Source organism: Microtus pennsylvanicus, chromosome 2 (genome assembly GCF_037038515.1).
Source record: "Microtus pennsylvanicus isolate mMicPen1 chromosome 2, mMicPen1.hap1, whole genome shotgun sequence".
Classification (NCBI taxonomy): Eukaryota; Metazoa; Chordata; class Mammalia; order Rodentia; family Cricetidae; genus Microtus; species Microtus pennsylvanicus.
Window position 1 is genome coordinate 12,761,516 of NC_134580.1, and position 27,359 is coordinate 12,788,874.

The window sequence follows — 27,359 nt, forward strand, 5'->3', positions numbered from 1 at the left end:
ACGACATTGTGGGAAAGGGATGCCAAGCTCTAAGCAGGGCAGGGCTGGCTGCAAGGGAGCCAAACACCCTCCCCAGCTATCAGCAAACAGGAGGGTGGGTAAAAGCTGTCCCAAGGAGATCCCCCAGATGGGGCCCTGCTCTTGGTGATGTCTGTACATAGGGACATGGTGTCTTTTCTCCCCCACCCACCACCTCCTGGGCCACAAACAAAACCAATAAGCTAAACCCAAGCTGTGAATTGACACCAGGCTGCGCTGGCTGGGGGCAGAGGACATACTAGGTGAGGGTTTTCTTTTACTTTTAGTTCTGAGTTTTTATTTTGGACTATGGAGAAAAGTGTTTCACTGTCATCTAAACAGGCCTTGAACTCTTATCTTCCTGCCTCAGCCTCCTGCTTACTCACATTTTATGCAGGAACCACTACTCCTGTTTTGATTTAGTGTTAACTTGTTTGATTTGGACTTGTTTGGGGTTTTTTGTTTGTTTGTTTGTTTCGGTGTTAGCTTTTTGAGGCAGGGTTTTTCTGTGTAGCTTTGGAGCCTGTCATGGAACTCGCTCTGTAGAACAGGCTGGCCTCGAACTCACAGAGATCCACCTGCCTCTGACTCCTGAGTTCTGGGATTAACGGTGTCACCACCACCCCACTTGGGTTTTTTGTTTGTTGAGTCTCAGACTGGCTTTGAATTCATGAACTTCCTGCTTCTGCCTCCCTACTGATAGCTTACAGATGAGTAACACTATGCCTGGCTAGGGAAGGTTTTGGGTCTTATACTCAGCTTCCACAGCAGCCTCCCTCCTGGTGGTGGGGACGATTCCACAGAGTGAGCAAGTCCAGCATGATGCCTGAGGTGTTACCTGGCTCTAAAGCATGGAAGCCTTTTAAGTTCCCAGAGGCTCCAGGACACCAACCAAACTGGGGAGGCAGGGAAAGAGACCCAGGGATCCTCAGCAGCAGGCTGCAGTGGTCTGAACTTCCAGTTCTAATGGAGAGTGGACACCCTCTGCTGCTCCCCGAGAGGCTTTCTGGGGTTTTCTTCTGTGAATCCAAGTCAGGCAACCACTGGCCTGAACTCTGGGCCCGGCCACATAAAGTTCTACAGCTACTAGCCTATGAGACCTTCTCTGCCTGTCCAACTCCTTACCAGAGCCCAGCTCAGCACCTCAATGCTCCACACCAGCATGGCTCTTCTCAAGATACCTGTCCGTCACTCTGTGTGCCTGTCACCACAGCAAGAGGCAGGAAGCATGTGGGAATAACTGGGACCTCCAGGAATGCTTGGAACCTCTAAGACTCAGGCCCTGCCCCGACTCTGTAGCCTGAGCAGTACAGCTGGGATGAGGGGCTTTCACCTTCTCACGAAACTCTCAACAATCAGAGAAAACAGGAATAAGGTAGCATCTTCCTGATTAAACTTTCTGGGGCTTCCTTTTAGTTCAGAACCCAAGTTCCTATGATCTATGTGAGTGAATGCCTGGTTAACCTCAAACGGCTCCTGTACAGGATGCCTGGAGCCTATCAGCCCTGCTCGGCCATAACCTCCTAAGCCCAAGTCCTCATGCGAGCTCACTGGAAGCAACATCTACCTTTTCGGAGGTGGGGGATGTGTGTGCTGTGCACAAATATTTACATGCGTGTGGTTGCAGGTGCATGTGTACATATGGAGACTAGAAGTTCTTTTATCTTTATTGAGCTCTACATTTTTTCTCTGCTCTCTTCCCTGTCTCTCCTCTCACCCTTCAACCCTCCCCCAAGGTCCCCATGCTCCCAATTTACTCAGGAGATCTTGTCTTTTTCTACTTCCCATGTAGATTCTATGTAAGTCTCTCTTAGTGTCCTCATTGTTGGGAGACTAGAGGTTTACAGTGAGTGTTCTCTTTGCTTGCCTGCCACCTTATATATACGGCAATCTCTCACTGAGCCTAAATCTCACCCACCCATACAGGCTAGTCCAGCTTGTTCTGCGAATCCTGCCTCTGCCTCCCAAGTGCTGGGAATTACAGGTGACTGCACTCACATACAGCTGGGGACTTGAACTCAGATCTTCACGTTTGAACAGCACAGGCTTTATCCACTTAGCAACCTCGATGCCCATGGCCCACAACTGTAGTCCCGATCCTGAACTAGCCCTAACTCTCCTCGGCTCGTTTCTGACTGGAACTAAAGCTCGGAAGGCTCGTCTTCTTGCTGCCTAGCACAGCACTTGCTACACAGCAGGACTGTGGTCCCTGCCTAAGCCAAAGGGTTATAGGTAGAGCAGGCAACGGAGTCCATCTCCCTGCGTCCTCTAGACTCCCTGATGTGTGTCCAGTTTGGGAATGACTAAGGGCAGACCCTTCTAGGCACAAGATTACTAACCAGAGTCTGCTTTCACAATGGACTTTCCCTCTCTCCAGAGGAAATGGTGCCCAGACTCCCCCACCCCAGGACTCGGAGAGATGGCCAGGAAGGGCTGGACCAGGTCAGTCTCCATCCCACCATCCCCTAGGCTGGAGACAGAGGCAGGTAGATGCACAGGTACAGGAGATGCTCAGAACACCAAAATCTCTCCCCCAGTGTCTTCTTTCTCCCTTCACCCTTCCTTTCACTCCAGGTCAAAGGTTCTTGAAATATTAACTGGGTTTCAGCCCACTGAAGTTTGCACGGGGGTAAAACAACCAAATTCTACTTCATCAGAACCCACCCCACGCTATTTCCCTCTGCAGCCATTCCGATGGGGTAGGGCAGGGGTTGGGCTCACACTCCTTCGAGGAGAATGCACAGGGACCCTTCTCCACCCAGCACACACGCCACACAAGCAGGGAGGTGTCTTTTATTAAAGATGCAAGCAAGCACGGAGTACCATGTGTGACTCCAGAACATCCATACAGTACTAAAAATAGAAAAATAGAAACAAAATTTCACAGAAAGCAGCCTTCCAGACACACAGAAAAGGCGCTGCCATGCCCACCTCAGAGTCATGCACCCGGCCCACACAAGCTTTTCCCTGGACAGAGGTAATGCCAGCTGCAACCAGACCTGCTTCAGAGACCACCCACCGCAGGCCCCTTCCGCAGCCAGAGTCTCCCACCACCACTCCAGCTCTTCCAAGCCTGATAAAGAACAGAACGAGTTAGTCCCCAGCAGGAATCTGCTGGTCCGCCTCTCGTCTGGCCATAACCTGGGCCAAATTTGAGCCAGAAGAGAGCGGGGGTAGGTGTGTGTGTGTGAGCACGTGTGTGTGTGTGTATGTGTGTGTGTGTCCGTGCATGTGTAGCACATAGGACCATCGCTCCTCAGACACTCTTGAGGGTCAAGGTGCCCACTCAGATGGGCAGGCTTGCCAATCCTATCCACATGGAGAACATCAACCCTGCAGACTAGGTCTCCTAGGTGAGAGCCTTGGCACAGCTGGAGAGCAAGTGACAGCAACTAGGAATTTTAGGACCATGCCATGTTGTATCACTTGCCAGTGGGAATGTATCAGTCACCGCTTTGGGGACAAGAGAAGGCTGTAGCAGATACCAAATTCTTGTGTCTGCGGGGACTCTTGGCACACCAGCAATGCCTTCAGATGCCTTCTGCAGCCTCAGGTCAGCTTCCCTCCCGGACCTTTCCTTGGGCTCTTCTGTACTAGGCTCCAAGAGCTGCGTGCTGGAGGTGTTTCTGAAAATGGTCTGGGACAGGCCCTGGCTTGGCAGCAGGATGGTTCTGGAAGACTGGCTAGACCACAGGCTAGACCCACCTCTCCAACCACCCCCCCCATGTGATCCCAACCCATCCTTTGATCTCAGAACAAGGTGGAGTGGCTGTGCCTAGACAAAAAAAGAGTACAAAAATTAGAATGAACCCTGAGAGCTTCCTACCATCCTGGCACAGCTTGCTCCTGCTCGCCCACAGAAATGGACTTGCATTTGGTTGACGGAGATTTATTTAGATTTCCAGTGAAAAGCGCTATAAAATACAGTGAATAACGTGGGGTGCAGGGCAGACATTCTCGCTGCCTGTGCATGTGGCACAGCCACCACGTGGAGACTCAAATGCTACAGGCCAGGCAGCTGATGTGGACAGCATCACACTCCTCGCTCTCTCCACTGGGCTCGTCCCCTGCCAAACGTTTCCACGCAGCTTCCAGAGTGTGTCCAGCAAGGAATAAATGAACGCAAACAGGACTTTTAGCTAGTAGAGCGTCTGGGGACCGTGAGCATGCAAGTTCGCGGTTTCTGGTATTATAAATAAAAGTCAAACGTGAGGTCACACTTCCCCATCTTCTGTTTATACACTAGATCAAACTTCTCGTTCATGGAGACGGTGAAGATGTCTTTCCACAGCCCGACTCTTCCTGCAACACAGACCAGAGTAGAGCTGGCTGTATCCACCAATTCCAGGACAAAAGGAAGCCTTGGGAACGGATCAGGAAGTTTCCAGATCTGGGCCTAGACCCCTCTGAAACTTGACTTGCTGGGTGGGAGGGGCCACCTGAGCTAGACCACATGAGTCTTGTTTGTGGTGAGACCTGGGTGGAACCAATGTCCCTAAGACTGGAGGGAAGCTTTCCTACTCCCAGCTTCTGTCAACTGTGCACCAAGCATCACACAGGACCACACCTGTGACCCAGAGGGACTTCACCTCTTGCTCCAGATTCCAGAACCTACCACAGCAGGTGTTCCCACCATAAACCTGCCAGAGAGGAAGTACTGTGGGCTGAGGGCAGTTCTCTGAGGAGTCCTTGACTCATGGGTCCACAGCACCAATGGCTGTTGGCACAATAGTTGCCTCTGGAGAATGTGAAAAAGGTAAAAAAATTAAAAAATTAAAAAATCATCCCAAGGGCCAGTAGGAAGTCATCAAAGGTGGAGAATTCTAGAAGCCTAAACTCAAATCAAGTTGGAGAAGGCTTAACATGAATGAAACATCTGTGGCACAAGCTCACTTTTCAGGCTGGACACAAAGTGTGTCATACACAAAAATTCTGTACCGCAACTCCAGAGGGAGTCTCCCCACAGCCCCAGCTGCTGTCCCAGAACCAGGCCAACAACACAGGGAGGATAGGATTAGGAGTTTGTAATCCAAACCTCCCATCCACAGGAGCAGTGAGGCTGGTGTCTTGGCTTTGTGCTTTTAAACAAGTGGGATTTGGGGGGAGGGACGGTTCTGAAGTCAGAACCCTTGGCATCTCCAACAACAGCCTCAGCATTTGTCCCAGCAGGACTGCAGATCTGCAGCCACAGCCACGCCATAGCTGAGCTAAAACTCCTGGCACATCAGGCCTTTCTCTGTGGTAATGAGACATCATCTGTCTGTGTTGGAAAAGTAAAATAAATTGTTCTTGCCACCCTCTAATGATACCAAAGGGACCAAATTAGAAGCTTCTAGACCAACCACACTATAAATATAGTTTTCCACGGTTATTTTTTTTTCCCAGCTGAGAGCTTGTCAGAGGAGTCACCCACCTGGTTTAGGATTTGGAATCAAGACAATTTATGCTGTGACATGAACCAAATCTAAGCAATGCAGCCGGCTCCCCGAGCCCCTGCATCCTCGCCACCTCAAGGCGATCTTCTGAGTAAAGAGGCAATGTGCTAAAAGAAAACAAAACCACAGAACTGAAATAAAGCAAAACCAAGGCCGACGGTGACAGAGCAGACGCCTCTGAAGGAGTGTGTGGGCACTCAGCAGAGCACACGGGACCTGGCGCGCTATGCACAAACCACACACTCACCACATGCAAACCAAAAGGGGGCTGAGGAGGCGGTCACGGACAGGGTTAACGAAATCTGATGAAAGCGAAACTGAAGAACGGCAAATAAACTCAAAATAACAAGTGCCTGAGAAGATGATGCAGCCAGGAGACATGGGACGGGACGAAGGATGTAGTGCGGTGAGCCGCTCTCTGGAGGACCAGTTGTTACGCCTTCACTAGCAAGGCCCTGTACGCCTGACCCTTAGCATCTTGTCTTTGGCCTCCAGCAGTTGGGATGTAGAGCAAAGTCCAGAAGCCATAGCTGCTCCACAGTTGAAAGAAGACACATTCCTGGAGGCAGCCAGGCTGCAATCAAAGCCAGGATTCTCTCCCCACCTCGGGCACCCTCCCTCCAGGTCCTAAGATCTTCCTTCATAGCTCCTGATCTCCTCAAAGTTTCCAAATCACACTGCTGGTGGCTGGCTTCAGGCCTAGACCATACTTACCTGGAAAGGATTTATGGAACATGGCCACTGCTGAGACATCCTGGAACGTCAGTGCCTGAGCTGCCCCACCGAGCAGCAGCTAACACACACCCTGAGGAGCTGGGAAACTGACTCAGGGGCTCTGGGATTTCAACAGTGACCCGGTGACTCCGGTGTGCAACATCGTCCCTAAAGTCTGCCTGCCCACCAACTGCCTCCTGCTCCTAAGGTGTCCCATCTCCATCTGGGCCACCTTCACAGAGCCCTGACTCTGACTACCCATGATTGGCTGCCCTGAGGCTGGGTCATTTGTCATCTTTGCCACTTAAAACCCAGAAGTCCCCTCCTACACTTGGCCAACATCCTCTGGGTCAGGGAGGGAAGAGGTCATGTCGTCACATGATATCCATCTTCTTGTCCACCCCAGCTCATGAGTAACAGCCACCAGAAGGAAGGCTGCTAATTCAGGGGTCTGCCTGTATTATAAAACACTCTGGCACCACAGCCCTACCCTGGGTCTGCTCTGTGGGTGTTTTACTTGAGCCAGGGGGAAGAGCTCTGTATGAACACATCTTACCCAGAGCCTAAACCAGCCCCAACAGCTGCTGCCCCCTTGAACTATGGCACCATGTGTGCAAGAGAACAGGGCATGCCCTACTCCTGGAACACCATGCGCTCACAGGCACTGGCCAGCAAGTGCTCCTGCCCAGAGAGAAATTAGCCATCCAGAAAGTCCCTGACAGACAGGGAATACCTGATCAGGGAGGAGGGAGGGGACACATACCCCGGCCCACAGGCAGGGCCTCCGCATTGCAACACTGGTCCACCAGCTGGTGGCAATGCTCGGTCAAGGATTCCAGCTGGGCCTTGTCACAGGACACACCCAGGAATCTGGCCAGCTGCTCCACCATGGTCACCAGGTCCTGGAAGACAAGGACAGACAGCAGAGCAGCCCATCAGAGGCAGCATCCAGGGCACAGGGTTGAGCTGGAAACCACATTTGTGGCTTCCATACTCAGGCAACCAGTTGGGTAATCAGCCAGGAGGTGATGCTAACTAGGGCACTAGCCCCAAAACCTGCAAGTCATGGATTTGAACCCATGGCTCTGGGAAGAGGAGGGAGGTGTGGGGATACAAGGAAAAGGTCTTGAGAGCTGCAGCTTGTTTATAAACAGCAACCGCAAAGAACATCCATCTCTGGCAAGATTCCGTTGCCACCTAGCTTCTGGAATACACACACACACACATACACACACACACACACACACACACACACACACACACACACGTGCTCCAGTGTCCTGTGCCCCACCTCACCTACTGGAAGGTGGCCTGAGGAAAGTAAGTCCTATTAAGTTGTTCACTGGACACATTTATAGACTCCACAGTGCCAGCTGAAGGCAGAACACAGCTGGAGCAGACACACCACTGTCCCCTATGGCAGCCATGTTCTTCCTAGGAAATGTTGAGGCACCTCCTATTCCCAGTGGGATCCCTGAACCATCACTCCCAAAGTCCCTAAAAGCCTGTTGGCAACTGCCTTGGTCAAACATTAGGAAAATGGTGAAGGGTGTTTCCTCTCAAGAAGGAACTCAGCACCTGAAGCCTCGGGAGGTCCCAGCTAGACACGGGTATGGGAAGTGGAAGAAGTTCTGATTGAATATGTGTTAACCCCAATGCCTCAGACCCATGGGAACAGCAAAGCCTTCCCCTGGTCCATGTGTGGATGCTGACATATGGACAGTCTTTCTCCCTCCTTCTGGATGTTTGTCCTGAGGCTGCATCCCTACAGAGACCACTACCAACATTAACTAAGCCTGCCTCCTTGTCCAGCTGCATACGATAAACCCAATGAGTTTCCGAGCCGCTGGTGGTGCATCACTATCAGAGAGCATGTCCCACCCGACCCCAGATTTTCTCTATGTGTCTGCATGTTTCTGTGGTTTCTTCATTCCCCAGCATCCCAGTTAGGTCAATCCCTAAAGCTGTGGAAGGTTGGGGCGCACACTGGTTAATTAATGTTTTTAACTTTAACAGGCTGTAGAGGAAGTGTCCACTCCTCCGTGGATTCCTGCGGCACCCACCCACCCACCCACCTCGCAGGCTTGATCCTGGTGTTCTTTGTCTCCTAAGAACACATAGTCCCCAAGCCCCGTACACGGGAATGACACTGTGGGTTATGGTCAGGGAAAGAAATGAAGAACCCACTCCTATGAACCTGGCATCCATTTGGGTAGCAGAACGAGAGAAATAAAACTGGCCCTCAAAAGAAATCACCCAAGGAAAGGGCTGCAGGAGATGAGACAGATGAGACAGATGGTGGGGATGCTCTGCAGGACAGCTCTAGGAGGCTCAGCATCCACACATAACTCTCCTTGGAGGGTGGACGGCTTCTACATCTGGTCACATGTTAAATGGTTACCAGGCCAACTTAAGTGTACACCTCACTCCTCCGAGCTGCACTTTCCACCCAGAACCATGGACCAGAGTGCTCACCAGCCACCTGTCATTATCAGGAACCTCATTAGTGAGAGACTGTCCCTCAGGGTGACTGTGAGAATGAAGGGGGGCTTACCTGGGGCACCTGGGCATGAGCCACCAAGACAGGACTGGCAGCAGTGAAGCAGCTGAAGCAGTAAGGGGGATATGGGGGGCTGGAGAAGTAGCCCAGAGAAGAGAGTACTTGCTACACAAGTGTAAGGACCTGAGTTCAGATCCCAGAACCTGATTAAAGCTGGATGCAGTAGTAGCATGTAACTGCAGTGCCAGTGCTCCTACCGAGAGGTGGGCACCAGACAGGAGAATCCCCGCAAGCTCATGGGCAAGCCAGCCTGGTATGTTCCACAGAGAACAAGAGACCCTGTCTTAGACAAAAGGTGGAAAGTGAGAACCAGAGATTGTCATCTTACCTCCATATTCTCAGTGCAATAGTACAATGCACAAACCTTCACTCACTCACACACATAAAACACATACTCACAAGTACACACACACACACACACACACACACACACACACACACGGAAAATTCAACTGTGGAGAGTACCCAGCTCTGCCTGCAACACCAAGACCTATTCTACAATCTGGAAATGCAGATACTCATGGCCAGTTTTCTACAGTAAGATGAGAACACAAGTTCCTAAAAATGTAACCTTAGGGGCTGGAGGGATGGCTCAGAAGTTAAAAGGAGCTTGCTGCTCTTCCAGACGACCCAGGTTCAATTTCTAGCACCCATAGGGTGGCTCACAACTGCCTAACTCCAGTCCCAGGGGATCTGGTGCACTCTTTTGGCACCTGTGAGTACTGCACGCATGTGGTACACAGATACAGACGCAGTCAAAACACCCAGATGCATAAAATAAAAAGTGTAAAATGAAAGCTGGGTGGTGGCAGTACACACCTTCAATCCCAGCACTCAGGAAGCAGAGGCAGGCGGATTTCGCTGAGTTTGAGGGCAGCCTGGTCTACAGAGTGAGTTTTTGGACAGCCAGGGCTACATGGAGAAAGCCTGACTTGAAAAAAACAAGCAGGCAGAAGTAATCTCAGGCCCCTAATCTCCATCAAAGATATTCCTAACTACAGGTGAGGTTTCTGGAAAAATCCGCAATGCTGATCAGACACTAAAGCAACTGACTTCGGTGGCTGGATATGGTTGAGTGTATCCCTCAGGGAGCACCTGTTATAAGCTTTGTCCTTGGGGTGATGCTGATGGAACCTAAAAGGTAGAAAGTGGGGGGCTGGAGAGATGGCTCAGTCAGTAAGCACACACACTGCTCTTCCAGAGGACTGCAGTTCAAGTCCCAGTCCCCACATCAGGTAGCTCACAACTGCCTTTAACTCCAGCTTCCGGGGACCTAATGTGCCCTCTTCTGGCCTCCACAAACACCTATACTTGTGCTCAAACCCACATGCATATACAGAATAAACAATAAAAATAAAACAACTTTTAAAAGGCAGACAATAGCTGTGTGTATGATTAAAATGTCACCCACAGGCACAGGTGCTGGAGCTTGGTCCCAAGCTTGAGGGACTGTTTTTGGAAGCAAGAGAAACCAGAACGCCTGGCCTAGCTAGAAGAAATAGTCACCAGGGGTGGGCCTTTGAGAGGAACCTCCAGCCTCTAGCCCCTCTTGGCTTCCTGATCTCTGTGAAGTAATCAACCCCTACAGCATGCCCCAACCCCATTACAGGGTCAGAATCAACAAATCAGACCATGGACAGAATCCTCTGAAAGTGTGAGCTGAAATACACTCATCCTCCTGTGATTTTCTGCACACGAGGGCCTCCAGGCTACCTGGAATCTTCCCATGGGTGTGGGGTGGCCACCCCGAGATTCTCAGCCATCAGTAGTCAGTGAGGTTATCTGCCTGGTGCCCATTGTGCCCCTAAGTTTTCTCAGTAGGACAGCTGGGTCCCACCAAGTGGTGGGCACTCTCTGTGAGGACAAACTCTATGGCACAAGCCGTCCCTCTGCTTCCCCTGCAACATGTTTTCTGGTATTCATAGGCCCTAAATGCACAAGCCCAGCCTAGAGTCACTGCAGAAAGAACACCCAGGACAGGGTGCCAGGAGGCGGTGGACACCACACCACCACAACCTCTGCTCCGTTCTTGACTGCTCAGCAGCCATCACCACCAGGGTCCCTTCATAAGCCAGCCAGAGTCCTCAGCATGTTCCTGACCAGATATCCAAAGTCATGTTCGAGCCCACAGAGAGCTGTGTCCCTCTCTAACGCCACCTCCAGTCTGTCTGACCTCTGTCCCAGCCCCTCCCACTAACCATCACGTTCCTCCAGGCACAGTGGGCAGCATGGCTTGGCCCCGGTCTGCCAGGTTCAGAACTTCCAGAAGACATTTGAGCCTGGCTCCCTGCAGCCCAAGGCCTGTATACTTTTAGGGACTGCAATGAGAAGCAGCAGCTTCCCCTGCTCCAGCAAGGGCCTGAACAGGTGTTTTTGACTCTCAGTGCCTTATGGCACTCCCGGTCTTCTTGTGGAAGGGGGGTAGGTGTCTCCACCCTGCAGGTTATTCTATAACTCAGAAAGCAATGGCCTGACACATGAACACACATCCAAAGGAACAGCAGGACAGCCACTGACAAGGTGGCCTCTGAGCAGATGAGAAAGTGAGAGAGGGCAACCTATGTAGGTCTTGGAAGAACATTCTAGATGGGCAGAGCAAATGCACAGGCCTGAAACACAAGCTGGAGGGTCAGGTTCAAGCAATAACAAGGTGGTGGTGGGGATAATGTATCCAGGGACTAGGAAGCACTGTGGAGATCTGACGATTGCCCACAGCGGCATGGGCTGTGACATAATAACACATTTTAGCACCAGTAGGCACAGCTGCTAGGATGAGGACTTGATGGATAGGCCTGGAAGGGAGCCAGAAGTCAAGTCTGGGATTATGCCTCCGTAACAGGATGGAGAGATGCAGACATGGACAGAAAGATGGGCAGACCTGGGCACAAATGGTTGGGAAGTGTGAGGATTTAGGGACGGAGCCAATGGAACGTGGGACACAGACACACAGTGTAAAAGAGACACTGAGAGAAATAAGAGAATTCCACCTGAGCACCACTGGAAGGCAGAGGGGCTGCTGAGGCCGTGAGGGGCGGTGTCAGAGGCTGGTTTGGGTGCCCTGAGTCTTCAGTGTCCCTTGGACGATCACACAGACACGTGTCTTGGGGCATCCACAGACAGCTCTGTGCATGGTGGCAGCAGTGCTCCTGACCTGGCCCATGAGTGAGACTGCAGGGGATTGAATGGGAGAAAAGATGACAGACGAGGCCAGGACCGAGGCCTGTGGCATGTGGTCATCTGCAGTTAGGAGAGGCGCTAACGGCAAGGGATTCAAGATAAAACATACAAATACAAAATGAATCTGAGAGAAGGGGTGAGGAGAGATGAGGGTGGCTTCTTGACAGCCAGATAATGAAGGGATGGGCAATGTCGTTAAAAGGCTAGGTGACAGGAACACATCCACCATCACTTCGTAGCAAAGTAGGGGATCACAGAGGACAATTACAGCATAGCACGGAAGTGGTGGGGCAAGGGCAATAAGAGGCTTGAAACAGGAAGTGAAGTGAAGATAAGGTAAGGCACTGAGAGGGAAAAAGATCAAGGCCAGGTTTGCTCTTGGCCCATTTTAAGAAAGAAACCACTGGGTGATGGTGGTGCACACCTTTAATCCCAGCACCCGGAAGGCAGAAGCAAGTGGATCTCTGAGTTCAAGGACAGCCTGGTCTACAGAATGAGTTTCAAAACCCAAAGACACACAGAGAAACTATATCTCACCAAGAGGCCGAGAAGCAGACAGAGACAGACAGACAGACACAGAGAAATATCAGCACACCCACGCATGACAGCGGAGATCCTGGGAGAGGACGCAGCTATCATGACACTCAATACACTTGCACACACTGAGCGTTCCCCATGTCTACAACCACACCAAGGAGGTGCCAGCCAATGCTAACCTCCTTCCTTAAGCACCCAGTAGTGACAGGAAGGGAGCACCACAGGCTAACTCACAGGTCACAAGCACCCCAACAGTGGACGCAGAAGGCAAAGGGACTCGGCTACTCCAGTACACTGTCTTAAACGGTCACCAAGGTAACGGTACTGAGACAGCACACGAGAGTGGCAGAGGTCCTGATTCTCTTGCTCAGGTCTTTTTCTTGGCTTTCCACATCACACCACAGTGAGCCAATCTGGAACTCGTCCTGGGAACCAACCCGTCCAGACAGAGGCCATGCGCTGGGCCAGGGACTTGAGTCCAAGCCTTCTCTGTGGCCCACATGCATCCCTGGGCATGGAAAATTTGTGCAGATCCCATGCCACCCTCTGCGGCCTTCTGACTCTGCATAAACCAGGCCATGACTCCACTTGGTTCTAGCACCAGCGGGTCCTGGCACCAGGGACAGCTCCAGCACCATGGACAGTGTCCCTCGGCACGCTAGGCAGCATCTCTCTGGCTACTCACCCGGTGCATGTCTTCGTACTTGAGGAAAAGCACATTTGCATCCATACGATGTTCCCAGAATTCCTGAACATGCTCAAACCAGGATCCATAGCCCACTGTGGAAACAGGGAAAGGGGCACAGTTGGAGAGGGAACTGTGCAGGCAATCTTCCCCCTCACCTCTCCCCCTCCGGGCCACGGAATGCCCTGATCCTACTCAGGTGCTGTGAAGGAAACTGCGGGGTCTCCTAGAAGGAAGAAACCATCAAAGGCCCTCCCCCTTCCCGCTCCTGCCAACACTATGTCAGTCCCACCCAACCCGAGCATAGATGCCCTGAAGACCTGACAAGGCAGAGGGCTCTGAGGATGTGGTGTGCACACTAGCGCCAATGGGCGAAAACAACGGGCAGAGAAGTCAGGACAAAGAGACAGGTAGGGTACGCTGCGGTGTGGGGTGCTTTAAGATAGCTCCAGAACAAGGCCCTGCTCCATGACTTCTGGTTGACTCCAGGCATTCCCAGTGAAACTTGTGATCTAAAGACATGTGAGCCCCACATTGTCACACAGGCAACCAACACGTGCCTCAGCATGGCCCTGCCTGGTCAGAGCACCAGATCAAGACTGGGCCCTTAGCAGGCATGAGAGGACTCGGCCTAGTCTATAACCGATATCATATTCCTTGTGACAAGTTCCAATGTGCACCCATCTCTTTGGCTGAGCTGTGCAGCCCTGTGATGGTCTTCGTGACACACTTCCATGGGGGTTCTGGGGCAGGATTCTACGAGACACTATACAAGAGCGTCTAACCTGTTAAGCAACAGGAAGGGACTAACTATATGAGACACAGGGTTAGCAATGGGGCTTCACTCTCCAGGCTCCTTATAAAAACTCCCTGGGTAAGGAGTCATCTTGGGGCACAGTGAACCTGCACAGGCACACACTCCACTCCGATGCACCTGGATGACCTCTGCAAACTCATCTTAGAAAATCTGTTCACTGTACACAGAGCTGAGTCTCAGGAAAGGGCAGGGGCAGAGCAGGGCACAATGGGATCTGGACGTTGATCTGGATCCATGTGTTCAGCTGAAGCTGAATCCAGGCAGATGAAGACCTTGGGCAGGAGAAAGGCAAGCAACCTAGTAAAAAAAAGGGGGGGCTCTCCCCACTCCCAGAGAAGACACAGGACTTCCAAATGGTCTGGACCCCATTGGGTCACAAAATGCTGCACAAGGAAGGCCAGCAAGGACCATGAACAAAGTTAAGGCATGCTGACTGCTACCTGGGGTCACAGAGGAAAGAGACGCATGTTTTCGGATGGGAGTTAAGCCTCCAGGGAAGGGGCCCTGCCATGACCCCCTGCTTCTCTGTACTTCACCCTGCTGAGACCATGAAGCCTGCAGATCCAAGGCCTACAGGCTAGTATAGCTCAACACAGCCCCCGCCTAGTAAGAGGTCGCCTCTGGAGTACTCTTCACGCTGCACGGGTCAGTGTCTGTCCACAGCAAACACAGTACCTTGTCCACAGACTGTCCCCCATGTACTTGTGCCATAGGGAGCCTGTCCACAGAGCGCCACCAGACTGCATCAGTGACCCTGTCCAGAGGTTTCACACAGCATGTCACTTGACCTGGGCGAGTCTCAGGCCACCAACATGCCAATCCTTCCTCACAGTGTCTACTACTCTGCTCTGTCCTCTGCTCTGCCCAGTACCGGGGACATTAGGCCCAGGGCCTGACATGCTAGGCAAGCATGCCCAGCCTTCTTCCTAGCTTTCATTTTGAGACAAGGTCTCTCTAAGTTGAGCAGGCTACCCTCGAATTCACTCTATAACCCAGACAGGTCCTAAAACTCCCCACTTCCTGCCTTAGTCCCCAAGCAGCTGGGATTACATCCCTGTGCCACCATGCTTGCTAGGAAATAAGGTTTTTCCATTAATGATCCTTCTCTTAGCTGTCACTTTCTCTGAACCTTGGGCAAGGAGGAAAGGCTACCAGGTTGTGGTCACTGAGTGGCTAAGAGTAGAGGAAGGAACATGAGCGCCCAACGTCACACACTTCGAGAAGAATGCAGGACAGAGTGCATGGCCTTGACCTCTGAGACTTCCCACTGTGAACAGGGAAACCCGTGTTAGGGAAGACGTTAACAGCTCTCGCTGAGAATACACCAGGCTGAGTGTGGCAGACTCTTGCTGTCACTATGGTGCCATTCCCACACACCTGTGAGACAAGAATGGGTGCCAGGACTAGAAGATACGATGCGGTGAGCCAGAAGGGAGCTGTTCAAACACCTGGAAGGCTCCAATACTGCACAGGGAAAGAAGCTGGGCAGGGCCTGCAGCAGGCTCAGGGCCCCTGGGGAACAGGTGCTGCCATTTCTCACCACCCATGTGACCCAGCCCAGGGCACAGCTGAAATCATCTCTAACAGGAGGAAACAGACCATTGAGGGGCCTCTGGTTCCTGTGGGTTTCCAACTACAGGCAGTCCAATGTGCCTGATGCAGCCCAGTCCACTCTACGGGACCTTGTCTACACCACTGCCTGAGTAGGGAGCTCCTGGAGGCCGCCCTGGAGCCTGTTGTGCTTGAGGCTTCACTCTGACAAATTCTATTCTCGTCTTGCCCCACAGCCTCCCTGCAGGACCCCCCATGAGCCCAGGGCTAGGACTGTCTCAGAGTGGACTAATGAAAGCATGACATAAACCCTTTCCTATGACTGGGTGCACACCACAGACCCTTGCCAGCCACAAAACTCAGAGATGTAGGGATGATTGGGGGGGGGGGGGGCGGTGGGAATACAGCCAAAGAGGAATTGCTACCATGGCTCCAAGGAGACAGGTGGCCTGTGGAGTGAAGAAAGACAGAGAAGGGAGATGGGGCTGCTTCCTCCTATAGTCCCTGACTTCCTGGAAGACTAGCGGAGTGGGGTAGCCAGGTCCTGCTCCTCCTGGGTCAGGATAGCATTCAGCCCAGCACACCCTGCTCCCTAAGTGTGCTGTTCTCTGTCACTACCTGGCCTCTGAAGTCCAACCCTCCCCCCATGAGTTACACCCAACAGCAGCCTTCACACCGGTCTCTACCATTCACAGCACAGAGATCCGGGCCTCTGAGTTCACAGTTTTCATTCTCACCTCCTTAAGAACCCAGGCAGGAAGGGCAGGTGAGTATCTGGAGAAGCCTGGGGGTGGGGGGGTGAGGGGGGGTGGACTCGGAAGTCCCAGGACCTGCACTGCTGCATGCCACCTCTAAGATCCACAGCTCCCTAGCTTCGTCACCTCCGCCATGTGGTGATAACACAAGCCCCATCTGCACAGCGGGCTCCCAGAGGTGCAGGCGAGGTGCCATCCCATACTGCACCTTCCAGGAACCCCCAGCGCCGGCTGGTTTTTGTAAGGACAGAGCTCACCCCTGCTGGCACTTACATTTATCGTTCATGAACCGCCGACAGAACTCCTGGAAGGTGCCTCGGTAGCTCATGGTCCTCAGCGAGCGGTGGAATTGATAGTAAGACACAACCAGGTCCTTGGGGTTGCGAGCCATGTAGATGACCTGTGGGTAGCAGAAGAATGGGTCACTCCCCCTCCTCTGGCTCGGGCTCCTCTTGCTCGTTCCCAGCATGGATATGCTCTGGTCCATGGGCCGAGTATGTCGGATAAACATGTGACTATCTTACTGTACTACTTTACCTGGGCACTACTGTAATCAGTAGGAGACAGATGCCCTGGTAAGGGCTGGTGGTCTGGAACTTTATGAATGAGGACAGAGACAAGAACATGAAGCACCATCCTCCAATGTAAGAGAACACCCCTCACACCCTGGTAAGCATGGAGAAAACACTATAGACATGATCCAAGACGGACCCTGGGTCAGGGGTAGAGGCACCTGCCATGGTTTTAGAAGCCTAGGATTCTTTTTCTTTGGGGGGGGTGTTTCAAGGCAGGGTTTCTCTATGTAGGTTTGGTGCCTGTCCTGGAACTTGATCTGTAGCCCAGGCTGGCCTCAAACTCACATAGATCCACCTGTCTCTACCTCCCAAATGCTGGGATTAAAGGCGTGCGCCACCCCCACCAGGCTAAGCCTAGGATTCTTAATGAGGAAGTGGAGGATGAGAAATGCAGATAGGTTACCTTGGAGTCCCCATTGTGGAGGTCAGAGGGCAGGAAGCGGTAGGGGAGGTGACTCTTGATGAGGCGGGGAGATGTCAGTTCCTACAGAGAGAGATACGGCTGTCATATTCACATACATGTGTGAACATGTGTGCACATGCATGCACGCACACACTCCTTCCCTCCCAGGGCCTTTCCAACTGCTCTGGGAGGATCCTGACCAAGCAGGACTCAGTACATGCTCTAACCAGCTATCCACTTGAGCCATCTGGACATGACTCACAGGCGGCTGGATCCCAAAGAGCTGTAATGAGAATCCCGGTCCCCAGCCTTGGGGGTGACTCCTTACAGACATAGGGATTTGGTTTGAGTGGCTGAGAATGAAGAAGGGTCTGTGGGGCAGGAGAAGCACAAAACACAGGCATAAAATAGTGCCTATAAGAACATGGGGGTGTCTAACTTGAAAGCTTCCAGCTACCCTCCACTCTGACCTCAGCAGCCTGAAGGATCACAGAGGCCCTCATCCTGTCAGCTTCCCCTTGGACCATGAGTCTTGGTGTCCATTTAGCCCTCCACTCCTCTCTTCCTTCTGAAAACTCCTCAGACGTCTGCTGCCTCCTAACCCACTGTCCCCAGCTCTGCAACCATCACAACTTCCTGTCTTGAGGTGGGAACTGTCAGCTCACTACCGCACAAGGGGCAACGTGTGGGGGCTCTTAGAGCAGAGACACTGCACACTCCCAGTGTTTCCCATGGCGGAGCCACTGTGACCCAGCACAGACTGCAGACAGGAGGGCAATCTGTGGGTGCCAGGCCCAGCTCTGACCAAGAGCAGGAGGGAATCTGCTTCCGTGATATGTGGACAAGCCTCTAGGGGACAGACTCCGAGGGCTCATCAAACAGACAAGCAGGCAGAGGCAAGGGTTGCAAGGCCTGAACTACAGGGGCAGCAGGGGATGGAATGAAAAGAAAGGTCCAGATACCTCTACGGGGCAGAATACACAGAGCCTCTTACTGTTGACACAGGCTCGATCTCATCATTCAGCCCAGGTTGGCCTCAAACTCATGTGCTCCTCCTGTCCCAGCCAGCCCAGTTCTGGGGCAGTAGGGAGAAGCCACCACACCTAGATAATTTCATTTCTGATACCATGGATTTTATTCAATCATGTCCACCCCAGTTCCCTTGACAGATGAGGGAGCAGAAGCCTTCTTCCCTACTGGTAGTCCCTCAGCCAATGACCAATCAATCACATGCAGTTATTTCCTCTCCACCTCCCAGACTCCCTGACACTGACATCAGTCAGTACCTGACTGTCCAGGGTCCTTAAGGACTCAGGTTGAGTTAAGGACTCAGACCCGTCAATTTCTCCCTCCTGGCTAGCTAGAACTTCCTGGAGGCCCTCAGCTGTTGCCATGAGCACCCATGAGTCCCCTGAGAAGGCACTGTCACTGGGCAGGTATAACTGTGGAGCAAGGGGTCCCATGGGTACCTTGATGATGTCCAGCCCCGGCTGTGGGTACTCCAGCACTGGCAACTGTTCATCAATGTTCATCAGGCCAATCTCGTCAGGGTCGGCGCCCTGGCTCACCAGGTAGACCACCTCCTGCAGCAAGCTTGTACCTGGGCAGAGAGGTAGAAAAGGGTGCTCAGGGAAGCCACTGGGCCAGCCTTACCGCCAATGAATCTCCTGCTGCCTGAGAAGCAGGCACAGGGCTCAATGAGCACTGAGCAACCCTGCGGAGGGACCCAGAGAGAGCCCCAGACTGAGCGTAAGGCCTCAGCCCATCACAGCTGCCAGTGCCCAGCCTGCAGCTTTCCTCAGCATTCATGGGGGCAGGACAGCTGGGAAAGCAAGCAGGATGTACCTGCCACTCACAGACCATGGTGGGGACCACTCTCAGCGGAGGCTTCCAGGAGCTGAACTTTCCATTGGATTCATGAGTGACCAAGCTCAGAGGGGAGGGTGTGGCCTCAGCCCCCACAACTGATTCCTTCATCTGCCCAGTAACTACTAAACTAAGCACACAGGCCATCCATGCTCCTGGAACACATTGAGGGAAACCAGCCAATAGGCGCATTCCAGATCATTCCTGGCTTTGTCACTCATGAAACACACAAGCCCTGACAACACACTGGTGATCACACAAGGGAACACAGTGGCAAGGAAAGATGAACACGTAATACCCAACGTGGAGGACCCAGGATCAGCAGCACCACGGTGAGACTCTGGCTAATCCTTTGCAAAATAAGCTGCAAGAAGCGAGACCAGGGACTGCGGTCACTCAGAGCCGCAGAGGTGGACCAGCGTCTCCCATCTCTCACTACACCCACCTCTTGGGAGGCGTGTGGAAGCTGGGCTCAAGCAGAAACAGAAACCACCTCAGACTATGGCAGCCTGCTCTATGCCAACTGCTCCCTAAGACAGCAGGAGTCGGCCAAGGCCAAGGACAGACCTGTGGGCCACTGTCCTCTGGTGGGTTCCTGTCTGCATTGCAAGGCTCATGGCAGCAGAGTCGAGCCTCAGCCTTCCCTCGCCTCATGAATGCAGCCTCTGGCATAGAAACAGCGTTCCCAGCCGCAAAGCCTGCCTTCTCAGAAGCCCCAGGATCACTCAGAGACAACACTGCCATCTGTACCCTCGCTGCACTCCCACCACGCTGAGCCTGGCAGCACCCACTGCAATCCAATCGCTGTGCGTGAGTCATGAGCACCATGCTGCCTGGGCTCTGCTGGGCACACAGTCTGAGCTGGGGTCCCAGGGCCAGGAAGGCCAGCCAGTCAACAGTCATCCGGGAGCCAAGGGAGGCAGGCAGACATGTCTGCAGTTCTCCAGCCTGTGCCCAGGCCCTGTGCCCTCCAGTTCCCAGGGCATGGGACCAGGTACTACCCAGAAAGCTAGGCCAACCTCCCATGAACTCAAAGAAGAGAGGAACACAGCTGGATACACCGTCCCTTCACAGGGCTTTGGTCCCTGTGGCTGATCCGTCCTCTCTGGCCTTTCCTAGGTGGCCGCATGCAGCCCCATCCACAGTAAGCCACGTCTTGTGGATAATGCATACATCCCACCAGGCCAGCGAGGTGGCTCCTCTGTAAGAGCCCTTTCTCCCGACCTCCTTCCTTTACACGTCTATTCGAATGTCACCCCTCAGCAAAGGCCAGTCATCAGCTGCTCTGTCCTTCATGCTAGTCCTGCTGTGCCAACAGCCCAGGAGCCACACACCCGTGACCTGATCTGAGCTCTAGCCAGAAAATCCATTTGTTTCAGTAGTCCATCCATCCTTCAAGGCCCTGCCACCTAGACACAGTTCACACGCTGAGCAGGTAGGATGGACAAGGGGCGGTGGAGGTGGCAGAAAACAAATCTACCTGGGAGGCTGGGTGGTGGTGGTGTATGCTTTTAACCCCAGCACTCAGGAGGTAGAGGCAGGTGGATCTCTGTGAATTCAAGACCTCCTGGGCTAAAGAGTGGGTTCCAGGACAGGCTCCAAAGCTACACTGAGAAACCCTGTCTCAAATAAATAAATAAATAAATAAATAAATAAATAAATAAATAAATAAATACAAAAAGTCCACCTGGGAGGAAGTGGCCAGAGCACAGCACAATAACACAATAACACAGCAGTTGTCCAGTAACACAGTGCACAGTGGTCACATAGGGATGGTCCTAGGTCATAGCTGGAGTAGGAAGATCTCTCTCTCTCTCTCTCTCTCTCTCTCTCTCTCTCTCTCTCTCTCTCTCTCACACACACACACACACACACACACACACACACACTTACAAATGAGGCTGGAAGGCCAGAAAGTGCCAACGCCACAGACCCTGGCGAGGCAAGCCTGCTGGTACCTCCTGGTAAGCAGCTAGCTTCTCAGAAAGGCCCTGACATGAGTCTCTCCTGGGCCATCTTTTTTCTTTCCCGAGACAGGGTTTCTCTGTAGCTTTGGAGCCTGTCCTGGAACTAGCTCTTGTAAACCAGACTGGCCTCGTCCTGGGCCATCTTTATGGTCTATTTTTAATGTACCCCTTCCTGACTTCAGCCCACATAGGCCCATGTCCTAAACAGACCTGCACTGTATTTCAAAACACCTCCATCCACAAGCCCACCCTTCCCTCTGCTATGTATTCGTGCTAGGAACACGACCCGTCAGAGCCAAAGTAGCCATTCACCTGCCAGCCACGCATGTACACGCAGGCAGCAGATTCAGCGGGTGGTGGTGGTGGTGGTGGTTGTTTTTATAAGCCATGAGACTGGCAAGAGAAGGTTTGGAGGGGCTCCGGGGGATATGGAGAGGATAATCAGATGAGTATGACCAAAATACATTTTATACACGTATGAAATTTTCTGCAATAAGTAAAGCTATTATATTTTTTAAAAAAGAAAAACTAAACCTCCCTTCGGAGACACAGGAAGTGACCTGCTCAGGTCAAGGCTGCTCAGTGGCTGAGCAATCGTGAGTACGTAGACTGTGGGTATTCCCCAGCTGGGATGGTCACACATGAGGACATGTTGCAGCTTCATGTCACATGGGCACCCAGCCACAAGTTCATAGGCTGGGCCGGCCTGGATGACAGCCCATGTGGGTCTCCTAGTCACCACAGGGGCCTCAGGAACAGGGCATACAGATGCCAGTCTCCCAGTGTGTCACCAAGTACAGAGGGACTGGGAAAAAGCAGGACCAGGGGCTGAAGCCAAACCTCCACAGGAACCTGGGAACAAGAGCAGCAGGGCAGAGCAGAGATGATGGGACACTCTGAAATACACAAAAGAAGATGGGGCCTCCCATGCTGCCTAGAAGAGGGAACCCCTGAGCTACCAGCCTGCTGTACCCCAACAGACACAATCTGCAGGGAAAACAGCTGTCACTCGGGAACACGGCCAGACTCTCCATGGGCTCTGTGTGTTAGTGGACCAACGCCATCATCCACAGCTCGCCATCCACAGGGGACACAGCCAATGCTGAGTAGCAAACCATCAACACCCAGTGGTGGCCGACAGGGCACTCAGAGTCCCAGATCAAGATGCATGGGAGGCCCTGGAACTTGCTTATCTTCCTACTACCTGTCTTTGTTTTATTAAACTTTTCTCCTCCTTCACGGCCACTTCCTCAGCTAGACCCCCAGTCCAACAGTTACTATCCCAGCTCTTAGGCGTTCCCTCCCAAGACTTCCTGGAGCCCAGGGTACTCCTGCCAATCTCTCCTCTAGGCTGCTTCTTCTGAGATGGCCTCGCCCTCACTCTCTGAGGACAGAAGCCATCACGGCATCGGAGGGGACACTTAGGACACTTGTCAGCGTCTTCTTCCTGCACTTAAGGGTTTGTGTGTCTCTGCCATCCTATAGGAAGCCTCTCTATATGAGCAGGGACCCTTCCAGGTGGGAGTGGGAGGTGAAAGCAGCTAAGGGGTGGGGCCCAGGTGTGCATACATGTGAGATGTGGGGGGAGGGGAGACAGACACAGAAACAGACACATACACATACAGAGAGAGACAGAGCAGAGACAAGGACAGGTAGGCAAACACAGTCAATCTAACAACACAAGCTGCCCAGCCTATCTACTTCCCTAGCAAAGATCTGCCATCTCTAGTCCCTATGGGTCTCTACTATCCCACTGGTCAGTTCTTTGCTGTCTGTGTTCCCAAAGATGGGTACCTCCAACCTCTGGCATGGGGCTTTAGTGGGAGGGGTAGGATCCTGTCAAGGACAGGTGAGGTCAGGAACCTCACTTCTCAGATTACACCTTCCACTTGACCCCCACTGCTAACAAGGCCTGCATCCCCATGTCCACAGTCTTTTGGAGTCGGCAACCCCAAAGACACCCCATGGAGTGCCCATTTCACGATTCACAGGGCTCTGCAATGTGAACTACCCTCCTCATCTTCAACCGTCGCCTGCCCAATCAAGCCTGATCTTCTAGACTGTCTACTGCCCATTACTCCTAGAACAAGGAGAGCTCTGTCTTCACTGTGTTCCATCTGCCCCATGGAGCATCCACCCAGCTATCTGCTGAGGACCTCTCTTCCCCTAGCTGGTGACTGGAACAAGGGGAGATGGCACCAGACAACTCCGGGACGTACCCCACCTATGATGCGGAAGCTCAGCTTCCCCTCAGCCTGAGAGACAGGAAGATGGTCCCAAACCCACTGGGCATCCTTTCAGTGGCCAGAACCCCACTGGGCACCAAGAGGAAGTAGCAGATCCAGTTACCAAGTACGACTGGCTCCTTCTAAGACAACACCATGTGGTTGTGCCGCACTGAACCCCACCACCTTGCCACACTACAGAAACCCCCCAAACCTGGAGCTCTGTCCCTAATTTATTTCAGTTGTTAACATAGCCTACAGGCAGCTGAGGTCTCGACTGAAGGATTGCCCAGTTCACACTGGCCTGTGGTCCTATCTGTGAAGGATGGTCTTGACATGGGGCCCCACCCTGCCCGCTGTGGGCAGCACCATCCCTAGGCAAGTGGTCCTGGGCTGTTTGAGAAAACCAGCTAAAAAGCATGAATGAGAGTGAGCCGGCAAGAGGTATTCCTCCACGGTTCCTGCCTGCGGGCTCCTGTGCTGGATTCCTGTCCTGACTTCCCTCAATGATAGACTGGGACCTGAACTGCAAGCCAAATAAACCCTTTCCTCCTCCAGGTTACTTTGCTCAGAGTGATTTTATCACAAGAGAAAGCACACAGGGATGCCCAGTCTGGTCCTCCAGTGACTCTAGGAGTGAAGGAAAGACATCAATCACTCCTCGGGGCTTCAGCTTCCTCACAGTGCCAATCTCCTGGGCCTGCAACTCTCTGAGTTGGGTACTCACTCAGGTGGCAGAGATCCTGATGCCCAGAAGGTAGCAGATGCAGCCCTACAGCCGTTGGTAGAGTGCAGGACCCGTGGGGTGCAGCATGCACCCCTCAAAGAGCTCGCACCAGGAAACATCGGCCAGGTAACCCTGAAGGAAGAGCTACGGACAAGGGAGGGCCACCGGAAACCACACGAAGGCACGGAAGACACCGGGTGCAGCTGTCACTCTTGCAGAACCACGTGACCCACTGTGGCCGACACAGACTTCTGGCTGTTCTCTACGTCTCCACCACCATGGTGGCCTCCCCAGGCTGGGGAGGAGATGGGAGGAGAATGCTCGGTTATGCCCACCTGGAGCAAACCTGGGCACTCTGCAGACACACGAGCTGGTTCCCAGTCTAGCTTAGACAGACTGGGATGGGTCCCCTAACTAAGATCGAACCCAGGTCCTCACCACCTGCCTTCCTTAGCAGATCCTGTTCTTCAGTCACTGGGGGCTCCAGATGCTGAGGTGGATGGACCCTTGATGCAGGGAGGTGCCTGACCTCAGCCCTGAGCCAGCTCTTCCCTAGGGAGGCACAGGTTAAAGGACAAAACAAAGCCCCCAAGCATGGAGAAGAGCTACCAGTGACTCCCGCCTCTCTCCCAGAGGCAAGGGGCCTGTGATACGTCCACCTTGTCTCTCCAAGGGCCCCCCAGGCTAGGCAGAAGCCCACAGAGGCTGCTTTTCTCTCGTTATGATTCCTACCCTCTCCCAACTACGGTCACTCCCCTAACTGATTAAAGGAGGGTCACTTTCCAGGACCCCCGTCCCAGTGTCAGGACCAGATTTCCAGCCCTGGAGGTCACTAGAGCCAGGAAGTGTCAGGAGGGCGGCAGGGGGGGAGGGGCTGCCAGGCTCACCCCTGATGGTGGCTTCTCTCTGGGAGGTGTGGTGGGTGACCCCAATGCTATCACTCACAAAGCACTCTGGGCACGGCATTGGCACCCTCAGCAGCAGTGCTGGTGCCAAGGCGCCGACCCCACAGTGACCCAGGGCTGATCACCTGACTTCTAAACAGAAGAGTAAAGAGAGAGAGTGGATGAGGACCAAGAAAGGCTTGAGCCCGGGGGGGGCTCACCCACCTCAGCCTGGAACCAGCCACACCAGAGCCACTGTCTCCACCTGCGCTGTGCCCCCCTCCACCCTGCCCTACTCAAAGGTACCAGGAGAGGCTTAGGAGCCGGAGTTGGCTTGCTGCCCCGGAGCCCTGGTGTTGGATCCTGGCTCTCCCTAGCTCATCTGTGCTCTAACATGGTGGCCTTGAGGAGGGAGGACAGGGAGTGGATGGGGGCAAAGGGATAGATACACCAAGAGCCATCAGGCCACAGGACTGTCAGTTTCAGGAAGGCAGCTCCGCAGGGTGTGGTGGGGAGGGCACAAACCGGATCCCTGAGCCCAGGCTGGAGTCTCACCACTGGGGAAGGAGTTGATGCTTTTATCCCAGCTCTGGCCCGTGCTTCTCGGTACTCAGTACATGTTCCACACAACACGGGAGTCTGCTGCCCGGAAAACCAGCATCCAGCCAGTGGTGGTGGGGAGGGCTCCTGGAACCCCAGTATGTGAGAGGCTGACGCAGGAGGATCAAGAGTTCAAGGCTAGCCTCAGCTACATAGCAAGGGCAGCCTGTGCTACCTGATACCTGTCTCAAACAACAACAACACAAAGAAAACTCTGGTACCCTGTGGGATGATAAGGATAGTGCACCTCAACAATCCTGGCACTGGGAAGGCTGAAGCAGAAAGAATGAAAATTCAAGTCAGCTTTGGGTACACAGACCCTGTCCCAAAATTACACACACACACACACACACACACTCACGCACATAAGTGTCCCATCTCATTTCTCCCTGCAATGTCCAGAAAGCTCCCCAGAACCCACCAGACCCCAGAACTAGGTTTCTCTAACACCACCAGTTCCCAAAGTTCACAGCTGGGCCTCCAGCCCGGCCACTCCCTCAGTCCCTTCCAATAACTCATGCCACTGTCCCCCTCCCCAGAGCAGCTACTCCACAACCCCAGCCACACCCCCAGGTACTAGGGGCTCTGGGAACCAAGTCTCCCACAAATTAAGTCCAGGGACCTTTCTCTACCCGTGTAAACGTCCATATTCTTTGCGGCAGGACTGTACACCCACGAGCCCTGCTTAAGTACCAGCCTCTGGGGGCACAGCCGAGTGGCTGAGCAGGCACCGAGCATAAAGCCACAGGGTTCATCCCAGGCGCTGGCCCCAAAGAGACAATACCAGGTACAGCCCCAAAACCAGCTGTGGAGCCCCCACCATGGCGACTTACAGAGAGTTCTCTGAAAGTAGATCCTACCCGAGACCCAGCAGAGACCTAGAACTGGGGGCTGCGGGGTGGTTCGAGTCTCAGTGGGACCTGCCTTCTCCTGCCAGGCCTTCTTCGAGACATCCCAGCAAGCTGTCTGCCTAGCTGTGGGTCAGTGCCTGCACCCGGATTTGACCCCAGGGCCTTTGCACCCCTACCCCTGCCCTGAGAGTGTCCATCACTCTCTGGGAGGAAGCTGGGCAACTGCCCGAAGGGTTGGGACTCCACCCCGGGTGTCATACTGCTTACATTTTCTCCTGTAACCGCCTGCTCAGATACAGCAGGGTGATGGCCAGCCACCTTCTCAACTACCCTGAACCTGCAGGACAGCGGTCACAACGGCGTTCTCCTGGCACTGCAAACGGAAAGTCCGCTGAGCCGTCCTACAGACCCCAGAAAAGGCACCACCTAGCTACCTCTACACCAGGCCTGGATGGCTGGGTGGCTCCGATCCCAACCCAGCTGTGTGACCTTGGACAAGCCTCCTCCCCTCTCTGAGCCTCTGCCTATAAGCTCTGCCTTCCGTGGTTGCTGAGGACCGGCTTGGCCAGGTCCCTCCTGGTGACAGAGGCAGCTCATAAACAAGGATACAGGGGCAGCAGAGGCCGGTCCCATCCCCCACAGAGCCCACACTGGAGGAGCACCCGCTGCCTCCGCTGCCGGCACCACAGGGGAAGCCGGACAGGACTCGGGCACAGAGAGGTTGAGCGACCTGCCCAAGGTCACACAGCCGAGTGTGCGCCGGGAACGGAGCAGGGTTCCCGACTTACCAGACTTGGGGTAGGTGACGATCCACACGTCGCTGGGCCGCACCGGGAAATCGGCGATGTCCTCCATCTTCCCGCGGCAGAAGGGCGGCAGCCGCACGCCATGGAACTCGAAGTACTTGCTCTCGAACTCGCCCGGGGTGCCCGGGGTCTCCGCTTCGCTCTCCGCCATGCCGCCGCCCGGCCCGGCCCGCAGCTCCAGGGCGTGACGTCACGGCGCCGGCGCG

The 27,359-nt window shown here is 53.5% G+C and overlaps 1 protein-coding gene across 1 annotated transcript; it reads right to left on the reverse strand.

The window, feature by feature from the left end:
- Positions 1 to 2,795: 2,795 nt before the first annotated feature.
- On the reverse strand, positions 2,796 to 27,359 carry Sult4a1 (sulfotransferase family 4A member 1). The gene is made up of 7 exons (XM_075960198.1): positions 27,136 to 27,359; positions 18,697 to 18,827; positions 17,228 to 17,308; positions 16,523 to 16,649; positions 13,127 to 13,221; positions 6,931 to 7,069; positions 2,796 to 4,320 (listed from the first exon to the last, which is right to left on the reverse strand). Exons 1-7 carry the CDS (start codon positions 27,302 to 27,304, stop codon positions 4,208 to 4,210), a joined length of 855 nt encoding a protein of 284 aa, XP_075816313.1. The 5' UTR covers positions 27,305 to 27,359; the 3' UTR covers positions 2,796 to 4,207.